This window comes from Pan paniscus, chromosome 1, assembly GCF_029289425.2.
Source record: "Pan paniscus chromosome 1, NHGRI_mPanPan1-v2.0_pri, whole genome shotgun sequence".
NCBI classification, from domain to species: Eukaryota; Metazoa; Chordata; class Mammalia; order Primates; family Hominidae; genus Pan; species Pan paniscus.
In genome coordinates this window covers 127,118,012-127,134,266 of record NC_073249.2, presented here as the reverse complement: position 1 = coordinate 127,134,266, position 16,255 = coordinate 127,118,012, and the positions used below count along the sequence as shown (strand labels likewise).

The window sequence follows — 16,255 nt, the reverse complement described above, 5'->3', positions numbered from 1 at the left end:
GATTGCACCATTAATCATACTATTTTATCTTGTATATAAAACCTCCAATTACCTAGAATGAAGGATTTAATGTGCCAGATAACTTGAAGTGACAAGTAAAATTGTACATATTGTGTACAGAATATAACACTTTTAAGTTGTTTTAAATTCGTGGGAAATTTGATAATGTTGACTCAAGTGCTCAAATGTTGACTCCATATACTTAATTAGGTATCATTAAGGTAATAATTTCATGTTTAGATTTATTTATTGTCCTTAAGTTCAAGGTAGAGTCTTTTTAAATATATAATTAATATTTAGTGTTTATGTGTTAAATATTTGATCTCTGATTTTACTCTTTAGATTTAATTTATAAAAGAAAGTTTGGCCAGGTACAGTGGCTCCTGCCTGTAATCCTAGCACTTTGGGAAAGCAAGTTGGGCAGATCACTTGAGCTCAGAAGTTCAAGACCAGCCTAGGCAACCTGGCAAAACCTCATTCTCTACAAAAAATACAAAAGCTAGCCAGGCATGGTGGTGTCTACCTGTAGTCTCAGCTACTTGGGAGGCTGAGGTGGGAGGATGGCTTCAGCCTGGGAGGTGGAGGTTACAGTGACCCAAGACTGTGCCACTGCACTCCAGCCTGGACAACAGAGCCAGACCCTCTCTCAGAAAGAAGAAAAGTTTATCTGTGTATTCACACCTCAATTTAGATAAGTATCTCTCTGTAGCTCTGGTTCTTAATCTTCTTTAGGTCATAGGTTCCTTTAGGAATCTGACAAGATGATGGAATCTCATTTGACAGAAGTTAACATAAGTATAGACATACATTTTGCAAATAATTTTAGAGGGTTTTAGAGGATTTGCAGGTGCCTGCCTTGTACCCCAGGTTTAGAGTAACTGTTCTATAGTAATGGAGTTCATAGGTTTGTGTGTATTATTATGATTAACATATTACTTTGTTGTGTTTTTTTGTTAGGCTTACCTCATTTTTCCTCTGGTATTTTCCGCTGCTGGGGAAGGGATACTTTTATTGCACTTAGAGGTATACTGCTGATTACTGGACGCTATGTAGAAGCCAGGTAGGAGAGCCTCTAAAGTGTTGTACTGCAAGTTTATGTCTAAATGTCTTTTACATGCTCTTCAAACTTTCCTTCTTGTCCATCTTTTCTTAACATTTGGGAGCTGTATTTTCTTTAGGTAGTTTTTATTTTATTTTTGTATGTTCACTTAATAGGATCATAAAATTTCAAAGGGGTGAAAATCTTTGAAGTCACTAAGTTCTAGTCCTTCATATTACAAGTCAGGTTATCTTTAGCATTAGCTAATTTATTTCAACAAAACTAAAAATGTTATAACCTTTTTATGCCTTCCATAGTGAAGGCATTGCTAGTTCTTTGTCTGAGTCTTGTAGAAGTCTTGATGTTTTCCTCTATTTGTTGTCAAGCCTTGTAACCTCCAGTTTTATGTTTTCTAGACTTAAAATGGTTTTTTTTGTTTTTGTTTTTTGTTTTTTGTTTTTGAGACAGAGTCTCGCACTGTCGTCCGGGCTGGAGTGCAGCGGCACAGTCTCGGCTCACTGCAACCTCCGACTCCGCCTCCCGGGTTGAAGCCATTCTGCTGCCTCAGCCTCCTGAGTGGCTGAGATTACAGGAACCCGCCACCACGCCCAGCTAATTTTTGTATTTCTAGTAGAGACGGGGTTTCACCGTGTTGGTCAGGCTGGTCTTGAACTCCCGACCTTGTGATTTGCCTGCCTCAGCCTCCCGAAGTGCTGGGATTACAGGCGTGAGCCACCGTGCCCGGCCGTAAAATGGTATTTTTTTAATGTCACAGTAATATGAATGAACTTATCGGAGGTCGAAAGGAAAGCACTACAGCAGTGCCACCCAAAATGCATTCCACACATCAGTAGTGTCACCCTCACCTGAGAGCTTGTTAGAAATGCAGATTCTTGGACCCTATGCCAAACCTCCCAAATCCAAACCTGGACATAGAGAGAGTAGGGTTGGTGGGCAGAAATCTGTGTTTTCCCAAGGTCTCTGGATGATTATCAACAGTCTAAGGCTGAAGTTTGAAAGCACTGCTCTAAAAGATAAAACTTTTAGCAAAAGGGCATTTATACGATACCTTGTTTTGATGCCATCAGGAAAATAACTGAAGTTTGCATCTTTACATGCCAAAATTTTATTTTTGATACTTTTAAAACTGAAGTTTTTAGGTGGGCATCTGAAATGAATTGCATTTTTGTTAATCCGATATATAGTAAGACCTTTTTGTATTACCATTATGGAGCTATAGAAATTTAGGAAGCTGTTTGCTTCTTCCCTAAATGCTCCTGAATTACTGATTTAGAAGAAGGAAATGGAACATCAGCATTCAGCATAGTATAGTGGTTAAGAACTTCGGCTTTACACCAGACTGCCAGCTTCTAATCCTGGTTCCAAACTACCAACTGACAAATTACCTTACTGGGTACTTGGGAGGATCAAATGAACACGTACAGTTAAGGTGCCTAGAGTAATATCTGCCACATGCTAAACAGCTCATAAATGTTAGTTTTTATCATTATTAATGTTTAGGCTCCCAATTATCACCTCTATGCAATATCACAAATTTGTGCTGCTTAATTTTACATAGAACTGTCTAGATTATTGGTTAGCAAACTGTGGCCTGTCACCTGTTTTGTATGGCCTATGAGCAAAGAATAGCTTTTACCTTTTTTTTTTTTTTTGAGACGGAGTCTTGCTCTGTCACTCAGGCTGGAGTGCAGTGGCGCGATCTCCGCTCACTGCAAGCTCCGCCTCCCGGGTTCACGCCATTCTTCTGCCTCAGCCTCTCGAGTAGCTGGGACTACAGGCGCCCGCCACCACACCCGGCTAATTTTTTGTATTTTTAGTAGAGACCGGGTTTCACCATGTTAGCCAGGATGGTCTCGATCTCCTGACCGTATGATCCGCCTGCCTCATCCTCCCAAAGTGCTGGGATTACAGGCGTGAGCCACCGCGCCCTACCAGAATAGCTTTTACCTTTTTCTTTTTAAAGGGTCATTTAAAAGAAGAAAGCATGTGCAACAGAATTCATATATGTCCCACAAAGCCTAAAATACTTAGTATATGGCCCTTTATAGAAAAGGTTTGCCTACCCCGATCTAGAGGTGATTCCCAGAGAATAATATATTATCCCAGAGGGTATTTGTTAGGGTAGTGCTAGCTGCCATAAATTATAAACACTTAAAATCTTAATGGCTTTTCACAAATAAAATTTATTTCTTGCTTGTAGTCGTAGATGCATGCTCAATAAGCAGCCTTCTACATACTGATTCAGGGAAGCAGGTTTCTTCCAGCTTGAGGATCTGTCAGTTTCCATGGCTTCTGGGGCCTCTCCGGGAGGCAAGCAGAGAGGGAAAGAGAGCTGGGGGAACACATCTATTCTCCATACACTTAACATGCATCAGTTCTGGCCACAACCAACTGTAAGATTGGTTGTGAATTGTAGGAAATTCATTTTAGTGGACATATACCTCTACCACAGATGGTTCTACTTCCTCCCTCTATAGAGGTAATCATGAATCAGAGGTTGTTTTATTAAAATGTACAAGATTGTTCCAGATGGTTAAGATTGCTAGCACTATGGCCAGGCGTGGTGGCTCACAACTGTAATCAGCACTTTGGGAGGCTGAGGCGGGCGGATTAAAAAGTTTCCCATTGCATTACTGTTGAAAAGATGGGCATTAAACTTAGACATAGAATTAATAAAAATTTCTGAGTGGTTTAGCCAAAAAGCAGTAAGGCCTAGACATTTTAAATAACATTTCCAAGGCCACACAGATGGCAAAGCTAGGATTTAGACTTCAGCCTTCTTATTTCTTAATTTCATGCTGTTTCTAGAGTGCCTTGCTGTCTTACAAACAAAATTTTCATTTGGTATATAATAGTAAAATAACGCTTTAAAAAATTAACTGTCTTCAACCAGTTTTTAAACTGGTTGAATTATGTTTTTCAAGGTCAGCTTCTACCAGTTTGTTTTCTTTCTCTCTCTCTCTCTCTCTCTCTTTCTCTCTCTCTCTCTCTTTCTCTCTCTCTCTCCTTCCCTCCCTCCCTCCCTCTCTCCTTCCTTCCTTCCTTCCTTCCTTTCTTCTTTCTTTCTTTTCTTTCTTTTTTTTGAGACTGAGTCTCGCTCTGCCATCCAGGCTGGAGTGCCGTGGTGCAATCTCCGCTCACTGCAAGCTCCGCCTCCCTGGTTCACGCCGTTCTCCTGCCTCAGCCTCCCAAGTAGCTGGGATTACAGGTGCCTGCCACTACGCCCGGCTAATTTTTTGTGTTTTTAGTAGAGACGGGGTTTCACCGTGTTAGTCAGAATGGTCTCGATCTCCTGACCTCGTGATCCACCCGCTTCAGCCTCCCAAAGTGCTAGGATTACAGGCCTGAGCCACCACGCCCGGCCTTCTTTCTTTTCTTTTTTCTTTTTTTTTTTTTGATAGAGTCTTGCTCTGTTGCCCAGACTGGAGTTCACTGGCACAATCTCAGCTCACTGCAACCTCTGCCTCCCGGGTTCAGGCAATTCTCTTGCCTAAGCCTTCTGAGTAGCTGGGACTACAGGCACACACCACCATTCCCGGCTTATTTTTGTATTTTTAGTAGAGACAGGGTTTCACCATGTTGACCAGGCTGGTCTCAAACTGCTGACCTCAGGTGTTCCTCCCGCCTCGGCCTCCCAAAATGCTGAGATTACAGGTGTGAGCTACTATGCCCGGCCAGTTTGTTTTCTTATATGTTTGTTTTACTCTTGGTTTCTGCTATTTAAAATAATTAAGTTCATGTTTAATAGTTACTTCAATTTTGAAATACCATAGACTTCAAAAGTAGAATCTGGAGCTATGAGGGACCTTAAAAATCACCCAGTCCAATCTCAAATGAAAAAACTGTATCAGAGAGGGAGTCACACAGATTGTTAGCATAAAATTCTAGTCTAGAATCAAGGTTCCTGACTTTAATTCAGTACTTACTCTATCATACTATGACTACTTTCTACATGAAAATATAAAGAAATAGGGCAAGAGAGAAAACGCATTCAAAATATAGTCACCAAAAGTGACTGGTTTTTGTCTTCAATTTTTAAGTGTTTGTTTTCATTTCTGATCCACTTAATTCTGTTGTTTTAGGAATATTATTTTAGCATTTGCGGGTACCCTGAGGCATGGTCTCATTCCTAATCTACTGGGTGAAGGAATTTATGCCAGATACAATTGTCGGGATGCTGTGTGGTGGTGGCTGCAGTGTATCCAGGATTACTGTAAAATGGTTCCAAATGGTCTAGACATTCTCAAGTGCCCAGTTTCCAGAATGTATCCTACAGATGATTCTGCTCCTTTGCCTGCTGGCACACTGGTAAAGATATTTCTTAAAATGTTTTTTTGTTTTTTTTGTTTTTTCTGAAAAATGACTTTTAGTTTCTAATGTAAAAATAAGGGTAATTAAGAATCCAAATCTTACAAATTATTCAAATGTCAGTATTGATTTGGCACCTGCTGGTACTATAAGTGATTGGTCTTTGCCTGAAGAACTTTGCAACATGGTAGAAGAGATGATGATGTGTACATAAATATGGCCATTGCAATAGATTGTAGAGGAAGTGTTGTGTAGTCTCTTAAAAGAAAGAGAGAGAAGGTCCAGTAGGTAGGTCTCAGGGAGAACTTTAGAAAGTAGCTAAAGTTTCACCTAAATGAGCCATAAAAGGTGAGTAGGACTTTAGGAGAGATGGAGAAAGTTGTTGGGAGACATTAGAGTTGAAAAGAAGTCAGGTGTATGGCACACACCTGTAATCTCAGCTTCTCAGGAGGCTGAGGCAGAAGGATCACTTGAGGCCAGGAGTATGAGTCCAGCCTAGGCAACATAGCAAAACTCAGTCTCTTTAAAAAAAAAAAAAAAGAGGAAAGGAATAATAGGGTTGCATAGTGGATTGAAGCACAGTTTAGGGGACATAGTACTTAATAGTGTTTTTGTAAGAGCCTAGGCTCTTATAAAACACGTTTTGTGAAAAAGTCAATATGGTTTGGCTTTTTGTGTAGGATACCTGCAGGGTAGTAAGAGATTATGGAAAGGGTGAGCCAGGTTATGGAGAGCCTTGACTACCAATCCAGGGAGCTTAAAGATTATCTTATGAACAGTGAAGAATGGATAGACATTTTTGAGTGTTTTTTTTCCCTAATCAAGAATGGACAATAATACTATACTTTTGCCACTTCTGATCTGCCTTTATGTTAATAGTTTGTTATATATGATTGGGGGGGCTGGGAGGGGATAGTAGCTTTGTAAGCTACTCCAGGGCTAGCATATATTTGTGTCCTCATGATATTTATTTATATCATGAAGTACTCAACATTTGTCCAAAATTTTTTTATTTGTCCTCTGTTATCAACTAACATTTCTGTTACAATGAATATAGGTTCATGCTATCAGGCAGGTAATTATTTTACACATAACTATTTGTTTTCTCACAGTTTATCCAAAAATATTTATTCACAGCATTATAATTTTTATAATTAATAGTAGAATTTTTATATTATAGAGTTTTGGTTATATTCAGAGTCTTTAAAATGAAACATAATAAACATGTAAGGACTCTAAACATTTTGCTTCTATTTAACATTCTTTACCTTATTTTTAAAAATATAATTGTATATTTTCCCAAATGTCATCCTGAGTATCACATTTATTATTTATATGGGTAAAGAAAATGACTTATGAATTCTTTACATTCACTGGGGTATTTTCCAAAGTCATTATGGATCCTCAAATTTGAGAGTTTCCCTTTAGCTCATAATTTACCCCCATTACCTGTGTATGCAGATGAGTAAAAATAGCAATGCCAATTTAAAATTCAGATGCTGGATAACAAGCTAGGTTTGTTTATTAGCTGAAGAGATCACTCTGATAGAAACTGTAGAAGCTCACTAGATTTGTTTTTGTGTATCAGCAGATTATTTTATGTCACAGACATGAATAGTCAAAACTACTGATGTTAAATATTTGTATGCTCGTCTGTATTATTTGGTATATAGGAGCTGCTTCTTCCCTGGCCTCACCCCAATTCCTATTTCTCACTTCAAAGGAAAGTATATATTTTCACATTACTTCAGTTGTCGGATTTGGGGGAAAATAAGAAAAATGTAATTTCTAACAGAGGTAACACCCATTATGTCTCAAACAGGATCAGCCATTGTTTGAAGTCATACAGGAAGCAATGCAAAAACACATGCAGGGCATACAGTTCCGAGAAAGGAATGCTGGTCCCCAGATAGATCGAAACATGAAGGACGAAGGTACAGAACTTTAACTAAAATAGTACAAATTTATCAAGGTGATGAAATTAAACCTTGCAATTGTTCACTTAGTAAATATTTGTGTGCCAAACCTCATGATATAATGATTAAAAAGATTAACATAGTTCCTGATCTCACCAAGTTTTTAGTTTCTAGCAGAAAAATAAAATTTTATATCTTTTGTCAGCCAGTTTGAAAGATAATTTTGGTGGTTTCATTTATAACTATAATAATCGCCATGAACTGCATGCTTACTATTGCTAGGCATTGTGGTAACTACTTTACCTATGTTATTACCATTTAACACTCCCCAAAACATTGAGAATGAGTGATATTGTTTCCATTTTTTTTAATTATTATACTTTAAATTCTAGGGTACAGGTGCACAACGTGCAGGTTTGTTACATATGTATACATGTGCCATGTTGGTGTGCTGCACCCATTAACTCATCATTTACATAGGTATATCTCCTAATGCTATCCCTCCCCCATCCCCCCACTCCACGACAGGCCCCAGTATGTGATGTTCCCCTTCCCGTGTCCAAGTATTCTCATTGTTCAGTTCCCATCTATGAGTGAGAACATGCGGTGTCTGGATTTTTGTCCTTGCGATAGTTTGCTGAGAATGATGGTTTCCAGCTTCATCCATGTCCCTACAAAGGACATGAACTCATCCTTTTTTATGGCTGCATAGTATTCCATGGTGTATATGTGCCACATTTTCTTAATCCAGTCTATCATTGATGGACATTTGGGTTGGTTCCAAGTCTTTGCTCTTGTGAATACTGCCGCAATGAACATACGTGTGCATGTGTCTTTATAGCAGCATGATTTATAATCCTTTGGGTATATACCCAGTAATGGGATTGCTGGGTCAAATGGTATTTCTAGTTCTAGACCCTTGAGGAATCGCCACACTGTCTTCCACAATGGTTGAACTAGTTAACAGTCCCCCCAACAGTGTAAAAGTGTTCCTATTTCTCCACATCCTCTCCAGCACCTGTTGTTTCCTGACTTTTTAATGATCGCCATTTTAACTGGTGTGAGATGATATCTCATTGTGGTTTTGATTTGCATTTCTCTGATGGCCAGTGATCATGAGCATTTTTTCATGTGTCTGTTGGCTGCATAAATGTCTTTGCCCACTTTTTGATGGGGTTGTTTGTTCTTTTCTTGTAAATTTGCTTGAGTTCTTTGTAGATTCTGGATAACTGAAGCAGAGTAGCTTGCCCAGAGTCACATAGCTACTAAGTGGTAGGGGTAGACTTTACTCATGGTCTATCTTGAGAGCCTAGGCACTTATAAAATACTTTTTGTAGAAAGGTTTATTTGTATATGGTATTAAAATAAATGTGCTTTTCTAACTTCTCTTGAGTTCACCATATTTGTCATCTCATGGCACACTATCATCGCCGCCAATGCAAGGCTAATAGTAATTTATTTCATTTTATTCCCCATTCCCCTTAGTCATTCCAATGTGTTTATTGTATATTTATTATGTAAAACATGCATTGTTTTATGTTCATGTGGGTTTTTTAAACTTTGTAATTTTGAAAGATTAGACTCACAAGAAGTTGAAAAAATGATACATAGTATGCCATGAACTCTTCACCCAGTACAGCATCAGAGTCAGGAGATTGACATTAGTATGTTTTCAACTTTTAAAAGATTTTACATTCACGTGTGTGTATGTGTATGTGTGTAGATCCGTGCAATTTGACCCCATGTATAGCTTCATGTAGCCACTGCCATAATCAAGATACAGAACTGGTCCATCACCATAAAGATCTTTGTGTACCCTTTTATGGTCACACCTGACCACTCCACCCCCAGCCCTGGTCTCTCTGGCAGCTACTAATCTGTTCTGCAACTCTATAGTTTTGTCATTTTGAGAATGTTATATGAATGAAACCAAGTTCTATATAACCTTCTGAGATTGATTTTTTCACTGTGCATAATGCCTTTAAGATCCATCCAAGTTGTTGCATTTATCAATAGTTTATTCCTTTTTATTGCTGAGTAGTATTCCCTTCTGTGCATATACCAGTATTTATTTAACCATTCATCCAAACCATTCATCCATTGAAGGACATTTGGGTTGTTTTCATGTTTTGGCTAATACGAGTAAAGCTACTATGAACATTCATGTACAAGTTTTTGTGTGACACATAAGTTTTCATTTTTTCTGGGATAAATGTCCAAGAATGGGATTGGTTCATATAGTAAGTATGTGTTTTGTTTTAGAAGAAACTGCCAAACTATTTTCCAGAGTGTTTTACCATTTTAATAAATTCCCGCCAGCAAACTGGAGAGATCCAGTTTTGCTACATCTTGCCAGCATTTGGTGGTACCCCTTTCTTTTAAGCTGTTCAGATAGCTTCATAGACCACTACAAACTGTGTGTGGTGGGGGGGTGGGTCTGAGATGGAGTCTTGCTCTGTCCCCCAGCTGGAGTGCAGTGGCGCAATCTCAGCTCACTGCAATCTCCGCCTCCTGGGTTCAAACGATTCTTGTACCTCAGCCTCCCAAGTAGCTGGACTACAGGTGCATGCCACCACAACTGGCTAATTTTTTGTATTTGTTGTTGTTGTTGTTGTTGTTGTTGTTTTAGTAGAGATGAGGCTTCGCCATGTTTTGGCCAGGCTGGACATTGTGGTTTTAATTTGCATTTCCCTAATGGCTAATGGTATGGAATATCTTTTCATGTGCTCATTTGCCATCCATCTTCCCTCTTTGCTGAAATGTCGGTTCACGTATTTTGCACATTGTCTCTTTCTTTATTATTTTTTAGAGACAGGGTCCCACTCTGTCACTGAGACTGGATGGCAGTGGTGCATCATAGCTCACTCAACTTCTAATTCCTGGGTTTAAGCAGTCCTCCTGCCTCAGACTGCCAAGTAGCTGAGACTACACGTGTGCACCACTGAACCAGGCTAATTTCTTTTTTTAATTTTTTTGTAGAGATGGGAGTCTCCCTATGTTCCCCAGGCTTGTCTTGAATTCCTGACCTCAAGCAATCCTCCTGCCTCGGCTTCCTAAAGTGCTGGGATTACAGGGATGAGCCACTGAACTCAATCTCTTTTGTCCGTTTTATAATTGTATAATTGGAGTGCTGTTTTTTGTTTTATTATGTTTTGTTTTTACTATTGGTTTTTTTTATTGTGGTAAAATAGACATAATGTATATTTACCATTTTACCATAAAAGTTACAATTTTAGCCATTTTAAGTGTACAATTCAGTGGCTTTAAGTACAATCACATTGTTGTGCAACCATCATCACTGTCCATCTCCAGAACTTTGTCATCATTCCTAATTGAAGCAGGAACTCCTCATTATCTCCTTCCCCAGCCCCTGGAACCACTATCCTACTTTCTGTCTCTATAAATTCAATTATCCTAGGGACCTCATATAAGCGGAATCATACAGTCTTTGCCCTTTTGTACCTGGCTTATTTCACTTAGCATAATTATTTTTTATCAATACATAAGAGTTGTACATACTTAGCATAATTCTTTTGAAGTTCAGCCATGTTGTAGCAGATGTCATAATTTTATTCCTTTTTTTGTCTTTTTTGTGATAAAAAGCATGTAACGTTAAATTTACCTTAGCCATTTTCAAGTGTACAGTTCAGTAGTGTTAAGTATATTAACATTGTTGTGGAACAGATCTCTAGAACTTTTTTACCTTCCAAAACAAACTCTATACTCGTGAAACACTAGTTCTTCCTCCTCTATCCCCACTCTTCCCAGGCCTTAGTAACCACCTTTCTGCTTTCTGTCCCTGTGATTTTGACTACTTTAGATACTTCATATGAGTGAAATCATGCAGTATTTGTTCTTTTGTGACTGATTTTTTCCACTTAGCATAATGCCAAGGTTCATCCATCTCATAGCATGTGACAGGATTCCCTTCTTTTTCAAGGCTGCATAATATTCTATTGTATGCATACATTTTCTTTATTCATTCATTGTCAGTGGGCATTTTATTGCTTCCATCTCTTGGCTCTTGAGAATAATGCTACAGTTAACATGTGTATGCAAATATCTCTTCAGGATCCTGCTTTCATTTTTATGTATATATACCCAAAGTGGAATGCTAGATTGTATGTTAATTCTATTTCTAATTTTTTGAGAAACTTCTATAATATTCTCCATAATGGCTGCAACATTTACATTCCCACAACTATTCGAATTTCTCTGCATCTTTGCATCTTTGCTAACACCTGGTATTTTCTGTTCTTTTGATAGTTACCATCCTAATGGGTGTGAGGTGATATCTCATTCTGGTTTTGATTTGCATTTCCCTAATGATTAGAAGTGTTAACCATCTTTTTATATGTTTGTTTGCCAATTATGGGGCTTCTATTGAAGCCCTTTGCCCATTTTTTAATTGGTTTTTGATTTTTTGGTTATTGACTTGTAGAAGTTTCTTATATATTCTGGATATTAACCCCTTATCATACATATGAGAATTTCATTTCTTTTTAAGGCTGAATAATACTCCATTGTATGTATATACCACATTTTGTGTTTCCATTCATTTGTCAATGGACATTTGGGTTTTTTCCACCTTTTGGCTATTGGGAATAATGCTGCTGTGAACATGGGTGTACAAATATCAGTTTGAGTCCCTGCTTTCAATTCTTTTGGGTATCTACCTGGAAGAGAACTTGCTGGATCATATGATAATTGTTTGTTGACCTTTTTGAGGAACTACCGTACTGTCTTCCACAGTGGCTGTGCCATTTTACACTCTTACTAATAGTAAACAGGCTTCCATTCATCTATATCCTCGCCAATACTTGTTTTTTTCTGTTTTTGTTTTTTTGGATTTTGTTTTTGTTGTTTTGGTTTTTGTTTTTGTTCGTTTGTTTTTGTTTTTTTGTGTTTTTTTTGTGTGTTTTTTTTGCTAGTAGCCATCCTAAATGGCTATGAGGTGGTATCTAATGGTTTTGATTTGCATTTCCTTAATGATTTCTTAGTGATGTTGAGCATCTCTTCATGTGCTTGTAGGCATACATATATCTTCTTTGGAGAAATGTCTATTCACATCCTTTGAATTTAGGGAATGAATTGAGTTCTTTTGTTATTGAGGTGCAGGGTGCTTTGTATATTCTGGATACGAAACACTTATTAGATATGGTTTGCAAATATTTTCTCCCATATTGTGGGTTGTCTATTCACTATCTTAAAAGTATCCTTTGATAAACAAAAGTTTCAGATTTTGATTAAGTCCAATTTATCTACTTTTGTTACCTGTGCCTATTGTATCATATGCAAAAAAGCCTCATCAAATTCAATGTCATGAAGCTTTTGCCATACATTTTTGTCTAAGAATTTTATAGTTTTAACTCTTGTGTTTAGGTCTTTGATCCATATTGAGTTAATTTTTGCATATGATATTAAGTCCAAGTCCTTTTTTTTTTTTTGCATGTGAATATCCAGTTTACTCAGCTCCATTTGCCAAAAAAAATATAAACTGTCCCTTCCCCAATGAATGGTCTTGGCACCCTTGTCAAAAAAAAATTTGACTGTATATACAGGGTTTATTTCTGGGTTCTCTGTTCCATAGGTCTCTGTGTCTGTCTTTATGACAGAACCACACTGTTTTGGTTAGTGTAGCTTTGTAGTAAGTTTTGAAATGAGGAAGCATCAGTCTTCTAACTTTATTCTTTTTCTAGATTGTTTTGGCTATTCAAGGTCCCTGGAGATTCCATATTTATTTTAAGATGGAGTTTTCTATTTCTACAAAGCATCATTCTCTTTGGAGCATTTTTATGATACCTCCCTTAAGCTTTTCTGTCAGATACTTCCAACATCTGAGTCACCTCAGTGTTGTCACCTGTTAATTGCCTTTTCTCATTCAGGTTGCGATTTTCCTGGTTCTTGGCCTGACAAGTAGTTTTTCGTGTTTTCCTTGACCTTTGGATGTTATAGGACACTGGATCCTATGAAATCTTTCATTTTACCAAGTAGCTGTTATTTAAGTTTAGTATGCAGCTTCTGGCCTACTCTTGTGGGCTGTGGTTTCAGTAACAATTTAATATTTAGCAAGGTTATTCTGGTCTACTTCATTCATGGGCTATCAGGAGGCCACTCAGGAAACCTGAGTGGAATTCCACACTGTGTAATTTACTTCTCAAACCTTTGGGTGTGTTAATGCTCATCTGTTTCACATGTAGATTGGTCAGAGCCTGCCCAGGACTTCCTATACAGCTTTAAAGCATGGTTTTCCAGCTTCCTCCTCTTCAGATCTTCCCTGAAATCTCTAGTTGGGAGTGTGAGGGGCACCCCATCACTGCTGGGCAGGGCATGGAAATCCGGACTCTCCACTCAGTCTCTGCTGACAGCATGCTGTCAGGAGAGGGGAGCACTGTCCCTAACGACCTGCTTCCACTGGGGGTGGAAGTCCATACTCCCCACCCAGTTTGTGCTAACATCATGCAGCAGGGGTGGGAAACACCCTGAGCTGCCTGCTGCCGCCCCAAGGCCACCTACTACTGCCAGGTTGGGTGTGGAAGTTCATACTCCCTAGATTCCCCTCGTGGTGTCCGCGGGTACCACGCTGCTGAGGAAGGGGAGTACTGCCTTAAGCCATCTGCTACCCCCAGGTAGGGGATAGGAGTCCAGGCTTCCACTCAGTCTCCACTGACATTCCAGGGAGAAAGGACATCCATGGTGTTTACTGGCACAGGGCGGATGTTGTCACAAAAGTTTCTGTCTGGGTAGGGTCCCTCTTTCCTTTTCCTTTGGCTAGAGTCAATTGGTTTTTCTTGGAACTCTTTGTCATTACCTGTTGGAGGTTGCAGGTTGCTTTTCCAAGTTTACATCTCACCCAGACTGGTATATATGGAGAATTTTAAAAAAAGAAAAAAAAAAACCAGGGAACTCACCACTATGACATTCCTCAAGTCTTGAGGTTCCTAGCCAATCTGCCTTCCTCTTTACACTTTTTGAGTCCTCTTATGATAGTCCACTGTATTATGCTCAGGGATTTTCGTTGTACTTAAGAGAGGAAGATCAGGGAAAAATGAGTCTTCTCCCCTTTTTCATACCAGAAGTTTTTGAACTTTCTGTACTTATGTGTGTTTGAGTATGTGTAAATTACTTATGCTATATATTACATAGCATATATTCAGTGTACTATAATATATACTATAATCAATAATTTATGTTTTGAGATTATACACAGATATTAGATATACCAGTATTATCTATGATTAAACTTTTACAAAAAAGTTATCTTACTATATATGTCCTTTTGCAACTTGTTTTATTCAGTCATTTTGTTTTGGAGATTTATCTTTTTTATATAAATTTAAGGGGTACAAGGGCAGTTTTGTTGCATGGATATATTGGGTAAGGGTGAAGTCTGGGCTTTTAGTGTAACCATCAGCAAAATAATGTACATTGTACCCATTAAGTAATTTCTCATCTGTCACTCTCATCTCACCCTTCTGAGTCTCTGGTATCTATTATTCCACACTCTATGTGCATGTACATACATTATTTAGCTCCATTTTGATACATGTAAATCCAGTTCATTAATTTCAAATGGTATAGAGGGTTTCCCATTGTATGAATAAACTACAGTGTTTATCCATTCCTCTATTGAGCAGTTATTTTTTGTGAATGCAAGCAATGTGGCAGTGAATATCCTTGTACACATCTCCATGTGCACATAAGTAAGGGTTTCTCTAGAATATATATAGAAATGAAATTCCTATGTGGTAGAATATACACATCTCCAACTTTGTGCTTGTATATTCTGGATACAAAATAATAAGATACCACCAAACTGAGCTTTAGAGTGGTTGTCCTAGTTTATTATATTTAAAATTTTGTAAATGTTTTAAAATATTTGTATATACTATATATAATACTTATAAAATTTTATTTTATCCACATTTTGTTTTTTAGGTTTTAATATAACTGCAGGAGTTGATGAAGAAACAGGATTTGTTTATGGAGGAAATCGTTTCAATTGTGGCACATGGATGGATAAAATGGGAGAAAGTGACAGAGCTAGAAACAGAGGAATCCCAGCCACACCAAGGTAGTGTAAATGTTATAGTGCTGTGTAATTATACCCTTCTTTAAAAAAGCACATACTTGTGGAATCTTTTATTCTGTTAACTATGAACTCTTTACATTAAGTCAATCAAAATTTCCCTGCCTTCTTCCCTTCATCTCCCCATTATACATTTACACAATCCTGTTGATATAAGTTATCAAGTAACACTATCTGTTCTTTTCTGTAAGTGCTCGTGGGTTGATTCTCTACAAGCACCTCAAAGGAAAGATTTATGATTCATTATCCCAGTGGTTAAGACATTTTCGTAACCTGAACTGCTTATTGATGTAAACATTTCATTATGCCCATCTTTTGCAAACATAGAAAACAACCAGTTGTTCTGTCTTTTATGCAATTCTTTCACTTTCTGAACCTTTTTTCCTAATTTTTTAAATCTTTTTTCCTAATGTTTGTCATTTAAGAAGTTTTTATCATTTCAAATGCTAAATACATCATCATAAGCTATTAAAATCGCTTTTAATATTACTATCACCCAAATAACGTACTTTGTACCCATTAAGTAATGTCTATTAAAATAGCTTCTGATACTGTATTAAGCTGAGAAGTTATTTTCTTATTCTAATTTTTTTTTTTGAAAGAGAGAGCCTCACTCTGTTGCCCAGGCTGTAGTGCAGTAGTACAATCATGGCTCACTGCAGCCTCTGTCTCTCAGATTCAAGCAATTCTCCTGTCTCAGCCTCCTAAGTACCTGGGACTACAGGCGCACACTACCACACAGGCTAATTTTTGTATTTTTAGTGGAGACGAGGTTTCACCATGTTGGCCAGGCTGATCTCAAATTTTTGGCCTTAAATGATCCACCCACCTCAGCCTCCCAAAGTGCTGGGATTACAGAAATGAGCCACTGCACTCGGCCTC

At 38.0% G+C, this 16,255-nt stretch overlaps 1 protein-coding gene across 4 annotated transcripts in view; it reads left to right on the top strand.

The window, feature by feature from the left end:
- AGL (amylo-alpha-1, 6-glucosidase, 4-alpha-glucanotransferase) overlaps window positions 1-16,255 on the top strand; it is a 75,929-nt gene that overhangs the window by 47,365 nt on the left and 12,309 nt on the right. For all 4 annotated transcript variants that reach the window (XM_003808464.5, XM_034931872.3, XM_003808463.6 and 1 more), the window contains exons 25-28: window positions 958-1,060; window positions 5,143-5,368; window positions 7,191-7,302; window positions 15,223-15,358. In XM_003808464.5, coding sequence (XP_003808512.4) covers window positions 958-1,060; window positions 5,143-5,368; window positions 7,191-7,302; window positions 15,223-15,358 — 577 coding nt within the window. The remainder of the gene's footprint in view (window positions 1-957; window positions 1,061-5,142; window positions 5,369-7,190; window positions 7,303-15,222; window positions 15,359-16,255) is intronic.